Source organism: Chelonia mydas, chromosome 15 (assembly GCF_015237465.2).
Source record: "Chelonia mydas isolate rCheMyd1 chromosome 15, rCheMyd1.pri.v2, whole genome shotgun sequence".
Taxonomy (NCBI): Eukaryota; Metazoa; Chordata; order Testudines; family Cheloniidae; genus Chelonia; species Chelonia mydas.
Window position 1 is genome coordinate 25,126,581 of NC_057856.1, and position 15,648 is coordinate 25,142,228.

General features: G+C 37.6%; 1 protein-coding gene across 4 annotated transcripts in view; it reads left to right on the forward strand.

The window, feature by feature from the left end:
• Positions 1-15,648, forward strand: part of MPHOSPH9 (M-phase phosphoprotein 9) — a 42,140-nt gene that overhangs the window by 6,731 nt on the left and 19,761 nt on the right. For 3 of the 4 annotated variants that reach the window (XM_037878957.2, XM_037878959.2, XM_037878960.2), the window contains exons 3-8: positions 5-158; positions 3,733-3,822; positions 7,253-7,776; positions 9,327-9,453; positions 12,854-12,944; positions 14,045-14,151. In XM_037878957.2, the coding sequence (XP_037734885.1) occupies positions 5-158; positions 3,733-3,822; positions 7,253-7,776; positions 9,327-9,453; positions 12,854-12,944; positions 14,045-14,151 (1,093 nt within the window). The remainder of the gene's footprint in view (positions 1-4; positions 159-3,732; positions 3,823-7,252; positions 7,777-9,326; positions 9,454-12,853; positions 12,945-14,044; positions 14,152-15,648) is intronic. The other variant, XM_037878958.2, reaches the window with a different exon arrangement.

Sequence of the window (15,648 nt, forward strand, 5' to 3'; positions counted from 1 at the left end):
ACAGAAGTAGTCCCTCATCCAATCCGAATGGAGTTTCCAGTTTCTCAGGGAAGACCAGCCCCTCTGTAATTCCTGGTTCTGTTGAAGTGCTGGCCTCCTTTATGCAAGATATACAAAAGAGTGGAAGGACAGACTCAGAAATTTTGAAGAACTGTGAGGTATCTGATGTTCAGGTTTATTTTTTAAGTTTGTATTATGTAAAAAGGTTGCAGTATGGAGGACAGGTCTAATGGTGCTATAATTTAGAAATAAGATGTGACAATGTGTGTTTTGACATGTATTTAGGGAACTGTTGTGACATAACAGTTAGAATGTAGTATATTCCACAATGTAATCAGTTACATTTCTGTGCCTTATTGCAATCCTAGCTTGGTTTTGTATATCTTAATATTGCACATATAAAGTACAGATGTAAATGTGTTGGAAATGTAATAGACATTTTTTTAAAATGTTGCAATAACTTTGAGTCTAATTTTTAAACCTTTAAAAGCACTGAAATTCAATGTAAAATATTACACCAGGGTAACTACACGGTTGTTAGCAGAGTTAATTGTATTGTATGGTACTGTGAAATCAGAATCAGAACCAAAGTCTTAGAAAAGTACTAATGTGAGTCATTAGTTTTATTTTCAAGAAACGATTAGTGTTTTTGAATTGTGGCATCAGTGTGTGTTGCATTCTTCAACAGGTGTCAGGTCACTTTAGCTCATTCTAGATTAAAATATAAGTATAAAAATAAGATAATGTAAATAAAACCAAACTCACTGGTGCTATTTATAAATTTGATAGTCACTTAATGTTTTAGAAGTCTTTTACATCATTTTATTAACTTGCATTTGTTTTAGTCTTTTTAAAATCTGTAATAATGTTATTGATATTGTAGTAGCACTTTGTAGCGGTGGAAATGTCTTGAAATACTATTAATGTTTTACAAAAAAGTAGCTTCTTTGCAAATCCAGTACTTTTTCAGAGTTTCATGACTTGACATTTTAACATAAATTTCCCCAAACCACTAGGCAGAAGTCAACATCTTGATAGTGAATAAGAGATAGTAAGTAGGTAGAGTGGGATATGGTATGAACTTTAGACAAATATTACTCTGACTAGAACCGACCCTGTCATCAAATGATGGGACTCAGGATTTTTGGACTGCATACATAATGTATGTTTGCTTTTTGGAACATACTCACCCTGAAAACCATTGGTGCTCCTATTCTCTTGTCACGTGAATGACAATGAGAGTGGAACCAGTGCAGCATTTTTATGGCAGGACTCTGCGAGACATGTTGGAGTGTTGCTGCCAAGATGATTATTAATGGCTATAATTGTCTATGGTCAGCCCCCAGTGGTGAGGGTGACGTCTGTATCAGTCTTGACAGTGTTTCCTTGACCTTGTCAAGGAACGCTCATAAATCCCTCAGAAGCTGGTCTCCTATCTCTGTATGTTCCATGGTGGCAAGATTTTCTTATAGATATGGCAATGGCAACATCATCGCTGCTTATGCACCTGCTAACCTTGATGATGAGGAGGACAAGGAACTATATGCACCAGCCATGTATGATGTCATCAGCAGAGTATCTGTTCATGACATTTTCATTGTGTGATGTGATGTCAATGCTATGCTGGTAGCCAATGCTAGAGCAGCTTGGCCGGAAAGCATTGGGCATTTCTTTGTGGATGCGACCACAAATGATAACGGTGAGTGATTGCTCAGGTTTTGTGCTCCAACCAGACTCCATGTTTCTGACACCGATTTCCAACAGAAGAACATACATGCCTGGACTTGGTATTTGAATGCTGGAAGAAGAATCAACAAAGCACTAGATCACATTCTCATATCCAGGCAATGGAGAATCTGTATACACCTCTGTTGGGTGATAAGTAGCACTGAAGTTGGGAATATTGCCTGCAGGTTGCCTGTGGCCATGGTGAAACCAAAGTTGAAGGCAACTCAAACCAAGCCTTCCATTAGTCATTTAGACTGACTGACGTTGCTGTCAAAATGAAATACCAGACCGAAATCTTCAAATGATTTGACACTCTAATCCTTGCATATGAAAACCCTGAACATTAGGAAATCAACAATTTGTGTGACTGTTTCCAGCCTTCTGTTATGGATGCCCCAAACAAAGTGCTGGGGAAAAGTTGCACCAGCCCTAAACATTAATGAATCAGTCAACAGAGCCCGGACATCATAGGAAAACAGCATGTGGCTCACTTAAATGGGAACTATCAAGAATACTGATGACTCAGTGCCTTGCATAACAAAACTTTAGAGCAGGACCATGAAATGTTTTGGGCAAATAAGGCTCAATTGATGGAAGCTTCATTGGCCAGAAATGATTATGGCTTGTCTGTAAAGAACTGTGCACTTCAAAAGCTGATCCACAGAACAAATCCTCGCTCGTGAAAGATGGACACAATAACATACTGGACACCGAGGCAGAGTGTCTGAATGGATGGAAAGAACACTTTCAGGAGCTTCTGAACAACCCCATCAAAGCTGCTGATGTGCAGCTTTAGGAGGATGCAAAGAGTCCAGTAACCGCCCCACCATGTAGAGGATGTACTATTGAGGAGGTTCGAAGTGCAGCCTATATGCCCAAGAATTGCTGTGCTGCTGGTATTTGTGGTGTAGCTGATCAAGCATGGTTGGGATTCTGTCTTGGAGTGGCTGACACATATTATCAACCAAGTATGGATTCATGAGAAACTACCCAATGATTGGGATCATGGAATTGTTTTGAAAAGGGAAAGGTGATTGTCTGGTGTGTTCTACTCACCATGGCATCACTTTGTGCTCCATTCCAAGCAACTTGTTCATGCTGGTTCTTCTTGAGCATGTTAAGCCCACTGTAAGGAATCTGTGACATCTACAGCAAGCCAGGTTTATGACTGGCTGATTAACCACAGAACAGATTTTTACCATTAGACAAATGATTAAAAAAGCCCAAGAGTTTTGGTGTGGGAAGGATGAGATGTATATAGCTTTTATTAATATAAAAGCAGCTTTTGACTCTCTGGATCATTGCTCCCTATGGCTCCGCCTGCAAGATGCTGGTGTGCTTGGCAAATTCTGCCGTCTTCAGAGATATGCACTTCCAAAATGAAAGCTGTTTGCTTAGGTACTAGTGTGTCCAACTGGTTTGAGTACCACAGAGGCATCTCTTAAGGGTGCATGGCTGTTTCTGATCTGTTCAATACTGTTGTTCACTGACTGACTGGAAGCCATCACTAGCTGCATACAGGGGGTGGTACTGCGTGACTTTGACATAATAGACCTGGAATATGCAGATGACATGGCTGTACTTGCATTCTCATGAATTAATCTCATCAGTGCCCTGAATGTATTTACAAAAGATGCAAGTAAGCTTGGTCTTCTTCCAATTGACTAGAAGACAAAAATGATGTAAGTGGTCGAGGTATCTCCACCCCATCCCATCATGGTCTAATTTTGTAGAGAACACTTTTTCCTCCTTTATTTTTTAAATAAAACTTAGATATGAATACATTAATTAGAAGTGTCTTTTTTTATTTTTCTGTGTTTGCTTTATGACTGTCACTTCTTTTCCTTTGCTGTAGTTGTTTTTCTAGCTGCTATTATTATTAATTATTTATATTACAGTTATAGCTAGGGGCCTTAACTGAGATTGGGGTCCCATTGTGCTGCTAGAGTAAAAGCAATAAGGAAGCAATATGATTTTTAATTATTTCACTTTTTGGTTTAATAGACTAGGTGGATACAGTTATTCAAACTGGTGGAGAAACAGTGTCAAGAGCAGATAGTTGCCCAGCAAGAGCAGTTCCATCACCAAATCCAAGTAAGCCATTATTTGTTTATGCAGCAGTTTTAGGCTGACTGCTTTTTAACGTTTTGATAAATTTTTGTATATTTACAAAACAGTACAGCACTGTATCATCCACTGCTGCTGTTTTTGTTCTGTGAATACATGTAGGGCCTGATAGTCCTTACATATGTTCAAATTTAGTCAATGGGAGTTGCGTGTTTTCATATCGGGGGAAAATTGGACCTCTGATGTTTAATATGCACGTCTGCAGTACCTTATCATTTGGCTGTTTAATAGTGTACATTTTTAGAAAGGGAAAAACAAAGTGGGTTTTTTGACTCAAATTGTTCTTTTTCATAAACATGTATTTTGACCAAACACACAACAAATGAGATTTTTATAGATAACTACCATTATATGCAAAAAGAAAAGGAGTACTTGTGGCACCTTAGCGACTAACCAATTTATTTGAGCATGAGCTTTCGTGAGCTACAGCTCACTTCATCGGATGCATCATCCGATGAAGTGAGCTGTAGCTCACGAAAGCTCATGCTCAAATAAATTGGTTAGTCGCTAAGGTGCCACAAGTACTCCTTTTCTTTTTGCAAATACAGACTAACACGGCTGTTACTCTGAAACCTACCATTATATGTTAACAGTTGGAATACATATTTTTCTAATTTTAAAATAATATTTGCTCTAGTTCAGAAAACATAATCTGAAACATGATTGTCTTAGTTATATGGAGTTTTGCGCATAGTACAACATTCATTGTAATATTCGAACAGATATTTTACCCTTGACTTGGAGAACTTCCCTTTCTAACAATGAAAAATGATTCAAGATGTTAAGATCTTGTTGTCAGGATTCAAATTCTCCCTCATTCTTGTTTCACAATAAAATCAGATTAGAAGAAAATGTCTGTGTGAGCATGTAAAAGAGAGAATATTTTAATATACATAGACAATTCTTAATATCTTCATGTTGGTTGCTGTTTTTTCCTTTCCCTTTCCTGATGCCCTCTACGCTAGTAGTAAGCAACAGTTCCTGAATTGATAAAATTAACAAGAGGTACTGTCCTTTTCTTCTATCCTATCTCCTATTACCTCCTTATTTTTTAAAATATTTTTGTCCTACCCATGTCCTGTACTCTTGTATTTTCTTCCTCATGCTGTAGAGGTTAATTATAGTTGTTGTTGCTCTTGCTAGCCTTGACTAGTACACTATGTTGGCTTTACCAGCCTTGCTTTTACTGATAGGAGGGCCTACCTCTACAAGAGTTAACTCTGCACTTTGTGGTATTAGCAGAGACTAGCTGCATGAATGGTCACACTGTTGAATATAAAACTAATGGCCCTAATATAAAACTAATGACAGGTGGCACAGGTGATATCCTGCTTTAATGTGACAATGTGTGGTGGTTGCACGAGTCTCAAGGAGGTGCAGCATCCGGACTCAAATGGCCCTTTTCTCAATTACTCCAGTATAAATTAGGAGTAACTCAATTAAATCTATCATGAAGTAAATGGAGTTACTCAAGATTTATACAGGTTAACTGAGAACAGATTTTAGCCCAGTGAATCAGTGGAAAAATATGGGGAGAAAACACATTTTTAATAAGGAGACAAAACTTGTCGTGTAGCAAGAAGCTTCTTTGATATTTAGTACCACTCGGAGATATTTGGTTTGCTGTGCTGTCAGTGACATTTTAACTCAAGGGACAAAGATCCTGAGTTCGGTTTGGAATCACAACGGAGCAGATCCTCAGTTGATATATGAAATTCTTTGAAAAGCTACCTAAAATACATGTTTACTATAGGTCTGAACGTTTGCAATAGATAATTCAATATCTAGATATTATGTAATATTTTCCATTGCTTTTGACCTTGTGGAGTCGTTTACCACTGTGCAAAGTGGGTGTACAATGCTGCCCAGTCAGAATAGTAGTGTTTTACACACTTTCCATAGATGTAAATGCCTACACATATTGAAAGGCAATGGAGAATCTGACCCATTTATGTCTAGTTCCTCCCCACCCACACAAAGAAAATAAAAACAGAAAATGTTGTTGGTCTTGTGATCCAAATCACCAGTGGCCAAGGAAATTTTAATTTAGGACAGGAACTCCATCCTTGAATCTTTGTGGGCAGAGAGGGAGAGAAAAAAACTGAGTTGAAACCCTCAGTAGTTCATTTTTATCACAAGTTAATTAAAGCTAGTGGGCCTGATCCTGAGAGGTGCATTACACCTGCAACTCCCACTGAAATCAGTGGGTTTTGCTGGTGCTCACTATCTCTTGGAAGCAGGGCTTGTTTTTATTTTTCAGATTTTTGGACAGAAAGGTTTTTGTTTAATATTTTAATCTGTGCTCTCCAGAAACATTAAAGGAGATTTGACTCCTGTGCACAGAAAACTTATTAAAGTGTATGGGAGTTTAGTACGTTACATTTCTGGAAAACAACTATAGATTCTGATCTTGCAATGTATGCATAGAGGACCCCTGTGTATACATAGAGCTTCACTGACTTCAGTGGGGATATAGGTTACAATTCTAGTGCAGCTTATTGCAGGATCATGGCCACAGGTACCAACACAGAACGTGATAAAAACATTTGGTTACTCTTTGGAACTGTTCCAGTAAATCAGCAATTATAAAACAATTTTTAAATGGTGTATTGTTTACCAGTATACTGAAATGGCTCTTTTGGAGACAATCCAGACTGAAAATTAAATATTTGAATTCATACTCTGCTAATTCTAGCAAATCTATATAGATAATCCAGTTAGTGTGGATATTTGACAGAATGTTGTACAACCATAAGGCAAACACATAAAAAGTAAACCTCTGTGTCAAAATGAACTGCATAATATAAACTTATTACCTAAAAGGGATATTTTAAAACAAAGAGTTCATAGAAAATAATCTTACAGAGGTATGTTATTCCTATTACAGTTAATGCTGAATTGTAGTTTCCACTTCCATTAAAGCTCTCCTTCTATTGTCAAAAATGTATAACTTGGATATAAATTTCCTTTAGACCTAAATTTAGCAAACATGTTCTTTGCCCTGAGACAAATTGTTTGCCTATTTTAAAGGATATGATTAAACAATTTATACAATTTATAACTCTGTATTTAGCTGATAAATCACAATAAATCTGAAGGCATATTGGATACACACATGCATGTTTTTAAATTTATAAGTGATTGCTGAGGATCGTTATTCACTGCTTCAGACTAAGATTTTTTTTTAACACACATTTTACTGTTATGCATAGGACACGTTTTTATTTTATGCACAATATATCTATATATCGAAAAGCCTTAACCAGGAATTAGTTCAGATAAGTTCACTAATTCCTAACAATGAAAGTTAATGTAATATGCATCAAAATACTAATGGGCTTTGTGGCACAATTGTATGGTAAAAGCATTTTATCTATTCATCTTTTCTTTTTTTTAGTGTATACAGAATGAGATAAGACACTTAGTGAAGTTGCAGAACAGTAATGCTTCATGGGATTCCTTCAACAGCAAAAGTTCTCCCACTAAACATGCAAACAATTTCTCTTCACTAGAAAGTCAAATGGGGTTTTGTTCTGAAAACTTTGAAGAAACTCGGTGCATTGTCAATCAACTTAAATCTAATGAAGCTGAAAGTCAGCCAAAAGCATCTGCTGAGCATCAAGAGTGTTGTGTAAATAGTATTTCAATGAGCAGTGGTTATGGTACCCTTTCTGCCTCAGAACTGAATCCTAGGAATTCTAAAGACATTCAAAAGTGCATGGGCTATCCAGAGAAGATTTCAAAAGGACAGGGTGATGCACCCGTGACGAAGAAGGATTCAATTGCAGCCAATGTACAAACTAAAAGAGAATTTATACAAAAAACTGAGAAATATTGTCCATCACTAAAAGATGGTATTTTAGTTTTTCCTGCTGAACTTGAACATGAGATTACTGAAGGTCAATGTGGAAAAGCAAACTGGTAAGTGACAGACTTTCCAATTAGTAAATTTAGTACAGTGTGGCGCCAGTCCTGCAAACACACAGGAGTAATTTTATGCACACAAGTAATCCCATTGAATTTAATGAGACTACTGGCATGCATAAGTGTGCTGTGCTGCTTGGCATATGGTCAAGTTAATTTATCTCAGCTTTTTATGTATGATACATTTCTTGCCTTTTATGATATTTGAAATGCTTGACTGTTATTGATATGGGGGATAAATGCAGTGATATATTTCTGATTACAAAAATGAGCTAAAAACACATAGTTGTTATGCAGTGTTTTCATTTATAGGTGGCAAATTTCATGTATTTAAGTGTTGTTGAATGTCTGCCTGTATGTGATTAGTATGCTGCTATCTTGTGCAATGGCATCGTTTCCCGTGTGCATGCATTGTAGTATAGGTTGGACTGTCACGAATCACAAAAAACAAAAATTGTTCTTCTTTTGCTGTACTCAGCAGAATGAAAGTTCGAAGGGTAAGAAGAACTTTTCATCATCAATAAACTGAAATGAATGTCAAAATGTTTAAATTAATTTGGCTGGTTGACAGCATATAATACCATATATGGCTGACCCTGCCCTTTCAGTGAGGTGGAAATGGGAATGTGTGATTTCTGCTCCATATTTATATCCTCTAAGTGTGGGTGTGTTTCTCTCCCTCATCCTTCTTTTATTGGGGTAGATTCTGATAACCTTGTTCATGATGACTAGTATCTTAGCTCCATGAGTTGTTCTCTTGAAGTCAATGGGGCTCTCACAGAGTACTACTCATCATGAGTAAGGGTCTCGGTGTCTCTCTCTGTATAACGTTTCTTTGTGTATCTCTGTTTGCATCTCTCCTACTGTTACAGAATCACTTGGATTGGAAGGGACCCCTAATAGTAGGCTATGTTGCCATGCCCCTGCTTAATGTTGTGATTGAGTCTGTTGTTCCTAAATTAATATTGATTGCTGTTGACTCAGTCAAATTATTGCTTTACATTTGGCTATTTTTTTCTTCATAATCAGACTGATAACAGACACACTGCACTGAAACACTTTACTTATGGAACTAGCCAGGATTCCATGGTTCTGATCAATTTCAGCCTGTCACCAGTGTGCCACTGTTAACGTAATTCTGTGAATTAACATAGCGCTCACTTGGCTTATTGTAATCCACTGTGTGGTTACTTGAACTGACCAGGAAACATGATGTTTGTCTAAGTATGTGTAGTGCCGCTGTTATACATATAAGTTTTCTGTTGTGATTTGCTAAAATATAGAAAGTTTGATTCTAGGTTTACGGGGCCAATAATTTTCCTTATCAGTGCTTTTGCTGGAAGTCAAAACGCAGAAAATCAGTTTGGTATCAGTTATTTCTCACTCTTTCTCAAGAATGCATATGGGCAATGAAACTTTGATATCTGTGTTTCATATTGAATGGTTTAGCAAGAAATGAATTTCAGTAGAAATTATTTTTACGTTATTATAAAGGGAATAGCTGTTGTGTGTGGTTGTTGTTTTTTTCCCCTCTTCTTTCCATGTAGTAAATATCTAACATCATGGGCACAAAAGCTGAAACAAAACCAGCCGAAAAGAACAAATCTGGAAGAAGAAGGGTACATGAACGCTGTGCAAGGAAATGAGCAAGCTAAGAAATTAACATTTGAAAATGTAAGTGATCTACTACTCCTGCCTAGGATGTTTCGACACGGATGTTCAAATAAAACTTTATGAGTTACTTTTTACAGTATGTACTTTTTATAAATGATCGTGTACTTTGCAACTGTTTGTGTTGTATTACATCCAGAAATCTCTTCCTAAAAAATGTAGGGCCTAATGTGAGGTGAAGCCCTACAGAGCTGAGGGCACTTAGCATCTCCTCGGAGACCCTGCACACCCTTTCCAGGTCGGGAACCTTAAGCAGCTGGGAACCACTGACTAGTTTTATTGGCCTTTTATAATAAAACTCGTGGCAGGTTTTTCTTTTTTCAAGCATTGGTTGATGTAAGCACAAGGAACTTTGTCCCTCCCCATATATGCTTTCACTAAAAACCTGCCCCATGAATCCAATTACAGTATAGGGTGCTAAAAACACACAATCAGCCCTACCTATGAGAGACATTTGGGACACTGGATTAGATGTTCAAAACCACTTACGGTAATGTACATAGTTGTGGCCTTGGTATTCATGCTTTTTGTGCTGTAGCTCTAAAAGTATAATGTTGCCTTTTCTTTTAATGTTCATTATGCTGTCTGCCCAGAATGCATTCACTCTTGTGTTGCCTTCCATAGAATAAAAGTGCCAGCTGGCATGACGTTTTTAACCTTAAAGGAGCAATATGCAGTATAATAATTTACATGCTAATCTCAGAATCTGGTCAGACATCTAACTACGATGCTTTAGAACGATGGTAATTGTACTAATAATTGTCATACACCTCTCTCCTGACACCATCTTAAGGAAGAGATTCCTACACAGCTGTTTAATGACTCCACCTGCCAGGAAGTAGCAGCCTTGAGGATTGCTTATCATCTGGCTTTATAAGGTGCTGCCTATTCACTTTCCTTTTAGTCTCTTTGCTGCTCTGGAAGCACTCAGTTGAGACCTTTTCATTTTTCATTGTCATGCCTCTGAAGAGCAGAAGAAAGAAATTTAAAAAACTGAAGTTAAGAAATAAGAAAAAAAAATTTGGGGGAGAGAGAGAACATGTGATGCAATGATTTGGGAAGGCTTTTCTGCTTTGTTTTGATTTTTGTTCCCACTTTCCCATTTAGCAAATCCTCCCCTTTTTCAGTCCTGAGCTATACTGAGCTTTTCAGTTCTGCCAAGCAGCATAGTTACTGAGCAACAATAGCTTCCTGCATTTGGGGCTGAGCAGCATCAGTATGCCAAAAGGGGTGGGAGGTGGGGGCTATCCTAGTTGATTGGAATGTCTTCAGACCCTAGCATGTTCTTGAGTAAACTTGAATGTACTGCAGGATAGTATTTTTGTCTTGATTTTCCCCAGCTCTGCTTAGCAGACCTTCTTGAGGTGTACTTCCCACTCTATTCCTTTGTGGTGCTTTTTCCTGGAAACAAACAAACCCCATATATATATAGCTTCTGACTCTTTCCTTACTTTTCAGATGGTATTGGAGGGAGCTTAGCTAGTCTTTCAATCTTTGGGCGCCCTGAATGTAAAATCCAGTTTTGTATGTCCTGCAGGGGGAGGAGGAGTAATGGATTGTGTGATGTAATTCTTAGAAAGTACAAAACTTGAAGTTGCAGCCACTAGGGACTTTCTCCCAGTAAGAAATCTCTTGGAATCACTTGCAAATGATTGGATATCTGCAATGTAAAAACTTTGTTTTATGCCAATATGTGTACAGGTTATTAAGGAAAGCAATATACTGCATGTATACAGGACATGCTTTTCAGAAAACTACTTTATAGAGGTATCAAATGCATTGAAATTTAGGTAAGATTGTATTTTTCGTCGAAGACTACAGACATGCTGAGTTTGACTCCTTTACAAGAAAATATCTTTGAGTTATTAGAGTGCAAATTCAGCATTTCTGAAGAAGAACACAGGAATTGCCAATCTAGTCTAGTATCCTGTTTCTGACAGTGGCCAGTACCAGTTGCTTCAGCAGCAGGTTCGAGAAAACCCTGCAGGTGGGATGGTGCTCTCAAGTATGATGCTTTATATACCTTCCAGAACTCTTCATTTTTTAATATTAAAGGTGGGTTTGTAAATTAGAGACATTGTCTGTTGATTTCTGACTCCCATCTTGAATTTTACCCCCAAAAGTTTTAGTGTATCAACGTACTACATGAAAAGTCTTGCAGAGATGGTCTTCAGTGAGAGTTGCAGTACTTGGCACCTCGTTGAAGGAAGTTCCTAGTCGTATCCTAGTCGTATTCTGTTTTAGCAGTGTTTCTTCATTACAAAAGCTGTTTTCATTCACTGAATGTAAAACAATTTTTGAAGTTTCCCCGAGGTTGTACTAAGGAGTTTTGAGATTCCCAAGGCTTGCTCTGTTTGATTCCAGGCTCTTAAATAGGGTCAGAAAGCTTCAAGCACTTGGCTTTTAAGATGATGCAATTAAATTTGAAATCACGTAGAATACATTACCAATGCACAAAAAAGGTCATTTTACTAGAGTTTTGACAACTTCATGGGTTGAGATGATGAAGGCTTCAATAAAACACATATGTATAGAGCCATACCGGTTCATTTGCCATATTTTCCTGTACCTTCTTAAAAGATGGGAATACTTTTTTCTATGGATGCTTCATTTTTGTCAGTGTGCTGCAGGTAAGACCTCAACCTAGTTTAACTACCTGTACATCAGCTTAGTGAAAGGCATTTCTTCCTTTGATTAGGGAAGAGGAGAGAGTTATGACAAAATGAAAATTGAAATTATTTGCTGTAGTCTTCTCCATACTACTTCCCACCTCTGTTGAGGTTTTGTGTCACTTTGTATTTGTTGGGGTGGTTGATTAGATAGTCTTGAGTGATAACAAAGGGTGTTGGTGGTGTATTATAAAGTTAAGATTATAGAGAGTATTTACGTCCTGATTCCTGGTAGGTGGAGTCATAACAGCTGAATGTAAGAAATTCCAGTCTTAAGATGAGGAGAGAGAATAACACGTTTATTGGTAAGTAAGTCGTCTCTATAATTGCACCTTTTATGGAGCAAAAGTTCAGATGACTGTCAAGCTGACAATGGGAGAGTTCTTAGTTTTGTGAAATTTCACAAACCACATTCAACTAAACGTATCACACTTGAATTAAATAAAAAAGTGGGTTCCCAAATGTGTGTGTGGGTCTTTTTTTTTGTTTTTTAACAAATATAGTATGCTGTGTTTGTTGGCTGCAGCGTATTGGACACACAATGTCTGGGCCTCAATATCAATTCAGTTGAATGCAGATGAATCATGTTATTAAACTAAATTTGTAATTCATTGTTTGTGTAACAAAAAAATGTTCTAATGCAATATTTTGAACTGGTGCACCTTTATTCCTCCTTTTCTGCTTTTTTGTTTTGTAGTCCATAAACCATGTTCTTTTCCTTTTTGGTATTTTAGACTAGTGTTGCTGCTGCTGCTTCACCGTCATACACTTTTTACCTCAGCCAACCAAATGAAAGTCCAAATTCCTTAGCCTCTGAAGCTTCAGGTAGAGTTAATTACCGGTTTATTACTAGTAAAGCCTGACATTCCATTCTTTTTTCTTTTAGATTCTCAGTATTTAGAATTCAGTCCTTTTACAGTTACCTCTTCTGTTGTTTATTTTTCTCTAGGAAATTTGTTTCTAGCATTGGCAGGCTGTTGAACCTTTTAAAATCACATAATTCTGATTATCATCTTGCTATTTTCCCCCTTCAAACCATTGATGACTTTCACAGCCAGTATCTCACTACAGCTAGAATTAGGCTGTAAATCAAAGGATCTAAGGCAATGTTTCAAAACCTACTAGGACTAAAATCACTATGCTGGATTAATAAACATTTTCAGTTGTCAATCCTGGTTCAGTGATCAGAGGGGGTGTGGAAACTTGGAAGCATCACTGCTGTAAGCCTACAGCATGTTTCCATACTCCTTCCCCAAATATGTGAGCAGACTGCGTAGACCTGTTTTTGTCAGTCAGACCCAAACAATCAACTCACATATTTTGATCAGAACATAATGCAGATACGTTTTAGGAACAAGACCAAGTACAGAAGTACATTTATGCAAATTTACTACACCCACTCATAACCTACTGAGACAGAACTGTGAATTTAAGGCAGCAACTTGGACTCGGAGCTGTTTGTTCATCCCATTGATGCTGGGTCTTCCGGAGGATTTTGTTAGCTTACTCCAGAGTGCTGATCCAAACCAAGGAGTAGGCAATTCAGAGTTATGACTAGGGCTAGATTCTCAGCTCTAGCGTACATTTTCGTAGCTCCATTGACTTAAATAGGTCTATGACAATGTACAGTAGTGGAGGATCTGTCCACTAGAGTCCAAGGAGGAAGCCCAAATATTTTCACTAATTTATTGGCACTATGTTTCTGGAGTGGTATAGTGTAATACTAGTATACTTTTGTTAAAACCTCTTGATGCAAAACACCAGTTGCTGCTGCCAAAGATTTGAAGATGCTTAAGTAGACACTAGTATTAAATACAATGGCTATGTTGGCTATGAAAACAACAGCTACATAATAGACTTCACTATTTTTGTTATGAAGAAGTGAACTTTAAAATTGTGATACATCTTTTATTTTTGCTTCTTAGGACTTACCTACTGGAAATTAGATGAAAAGGAAATGTATCACTCTTTGCCTGAAAATTTTAGAAATGAATTTTCTAGTATTTTTGCCACAAAAGTTTCATCAGATCAGGTACTTTTTTGTTCTTGCTTTGAAAATCCTATAACTGTTCATTGTTTCCCATTTGCTCTTTATAGTCTGCAAAAGAGTCAGTCTCTGCAGTCTGCCTGCTATAGGGGCTATCTACTTTCTTTTGTGATCCTGTGGCTGTTGAGGTCATAGAGGTGCTCAAGCTACCAATAGCAGCCCCGTATTTTAAAGAGAGGGGGATAGAAGCTAGTGTGTTCAATGAAGGAGCCTGAACTCTGGATCTCCCCCTTTCCCACTCTTAATAAGACAGCAACAGAATCTGTAGACCTTTTAGAGTATGTCTACACTGCAGCTTGGTGCATGGCTCCCAGCCTGGGTAAACAGACATGGGCTACCTCTACTTGAGCTAGCAGTAAAAACCCGCCCAACCCCCTAGATCTGTACTTGGGTGGCTCACCCATGCCACTGCCTGTGTTACAATGTCCACATTACACTTTTTTTTAAATGCACTGGCTCAAGCAGCGCTTGCACATGTCTGTCTACCCAGACTGGGAAGCATGCTCCCAGTTTGTTCCCCACCCTAAGGCATGCTGCAAGACCTCCACTCAGCAGGCTTTTGGGACGGGGTGCATTGATGAGGATCTAAGTGAGTAAAAGAGATTAGTAATTGATAATCCTGACATGTTGGGTGTATGGGGAACATATCTAATTAATAAAAGGTTATTTTGCAAGGTTTGTATGTATCATATTGTACATTTGCCTAGAGTTTAAAAAATAAGTAACTGAGAGATACCTCCTAAAACAATTGCATACAAACTTCATTAGTAATTAAAATATCTTTTAAACCCTGCAGGCCTGAATGTCTTGTCACTCCAGTGATTTACAATGTTAGGTAGTCTTATGTAAGCTTTGGTGCCTAAAGGGAAGATGAGACGGTGGATAGACAATTATGAATTTACCATAACAATCATACTTCAGATGATCCATTTTCATTTGGATTGAGTGGTGGGCTTCTGTTATTTAGCCCTGTCAATTACACAGAGAAGTAAACTTCCCCATGGAAATGTCTTTTTTGCTATTAACTCCCACTTTCAAATTCTGCTTCTTCATTATTCACTTGCATCTGATGAACTGCTGTGTTGGGGTCCTGTGGGCTGTCAGGTGGAGAAATTGTAGTAAAATTGAGGAAAAGGCAGAAGTGCTGTTCTTCAGCCGTTCACTATAGGTTGCTTCTCCTAAATGTGTAGCCATTATTGTTTTGAACGAGCAGCAACCAGAATAATTGTTTTATTGAGCTCCTCATTATCTTCAGTCTTGTAATGTCTACTGGAAACTAATCTGCCTTTAACATGGGTTTAGCTGAGAACAGTAGAATTAAAATTACCACCTGCTTTTTATCTTGTTTAAATACTTCAGGCATTCAGAGAGAGAGAGAGAGGCTTATTGTTTACTAAGGATTTATATATATTATTGAAATCTCAGTGGTTTTCCATGGGTGCATGGAACAAGCCCTTCCTAAGTTCTTCATTTTAAATGAAA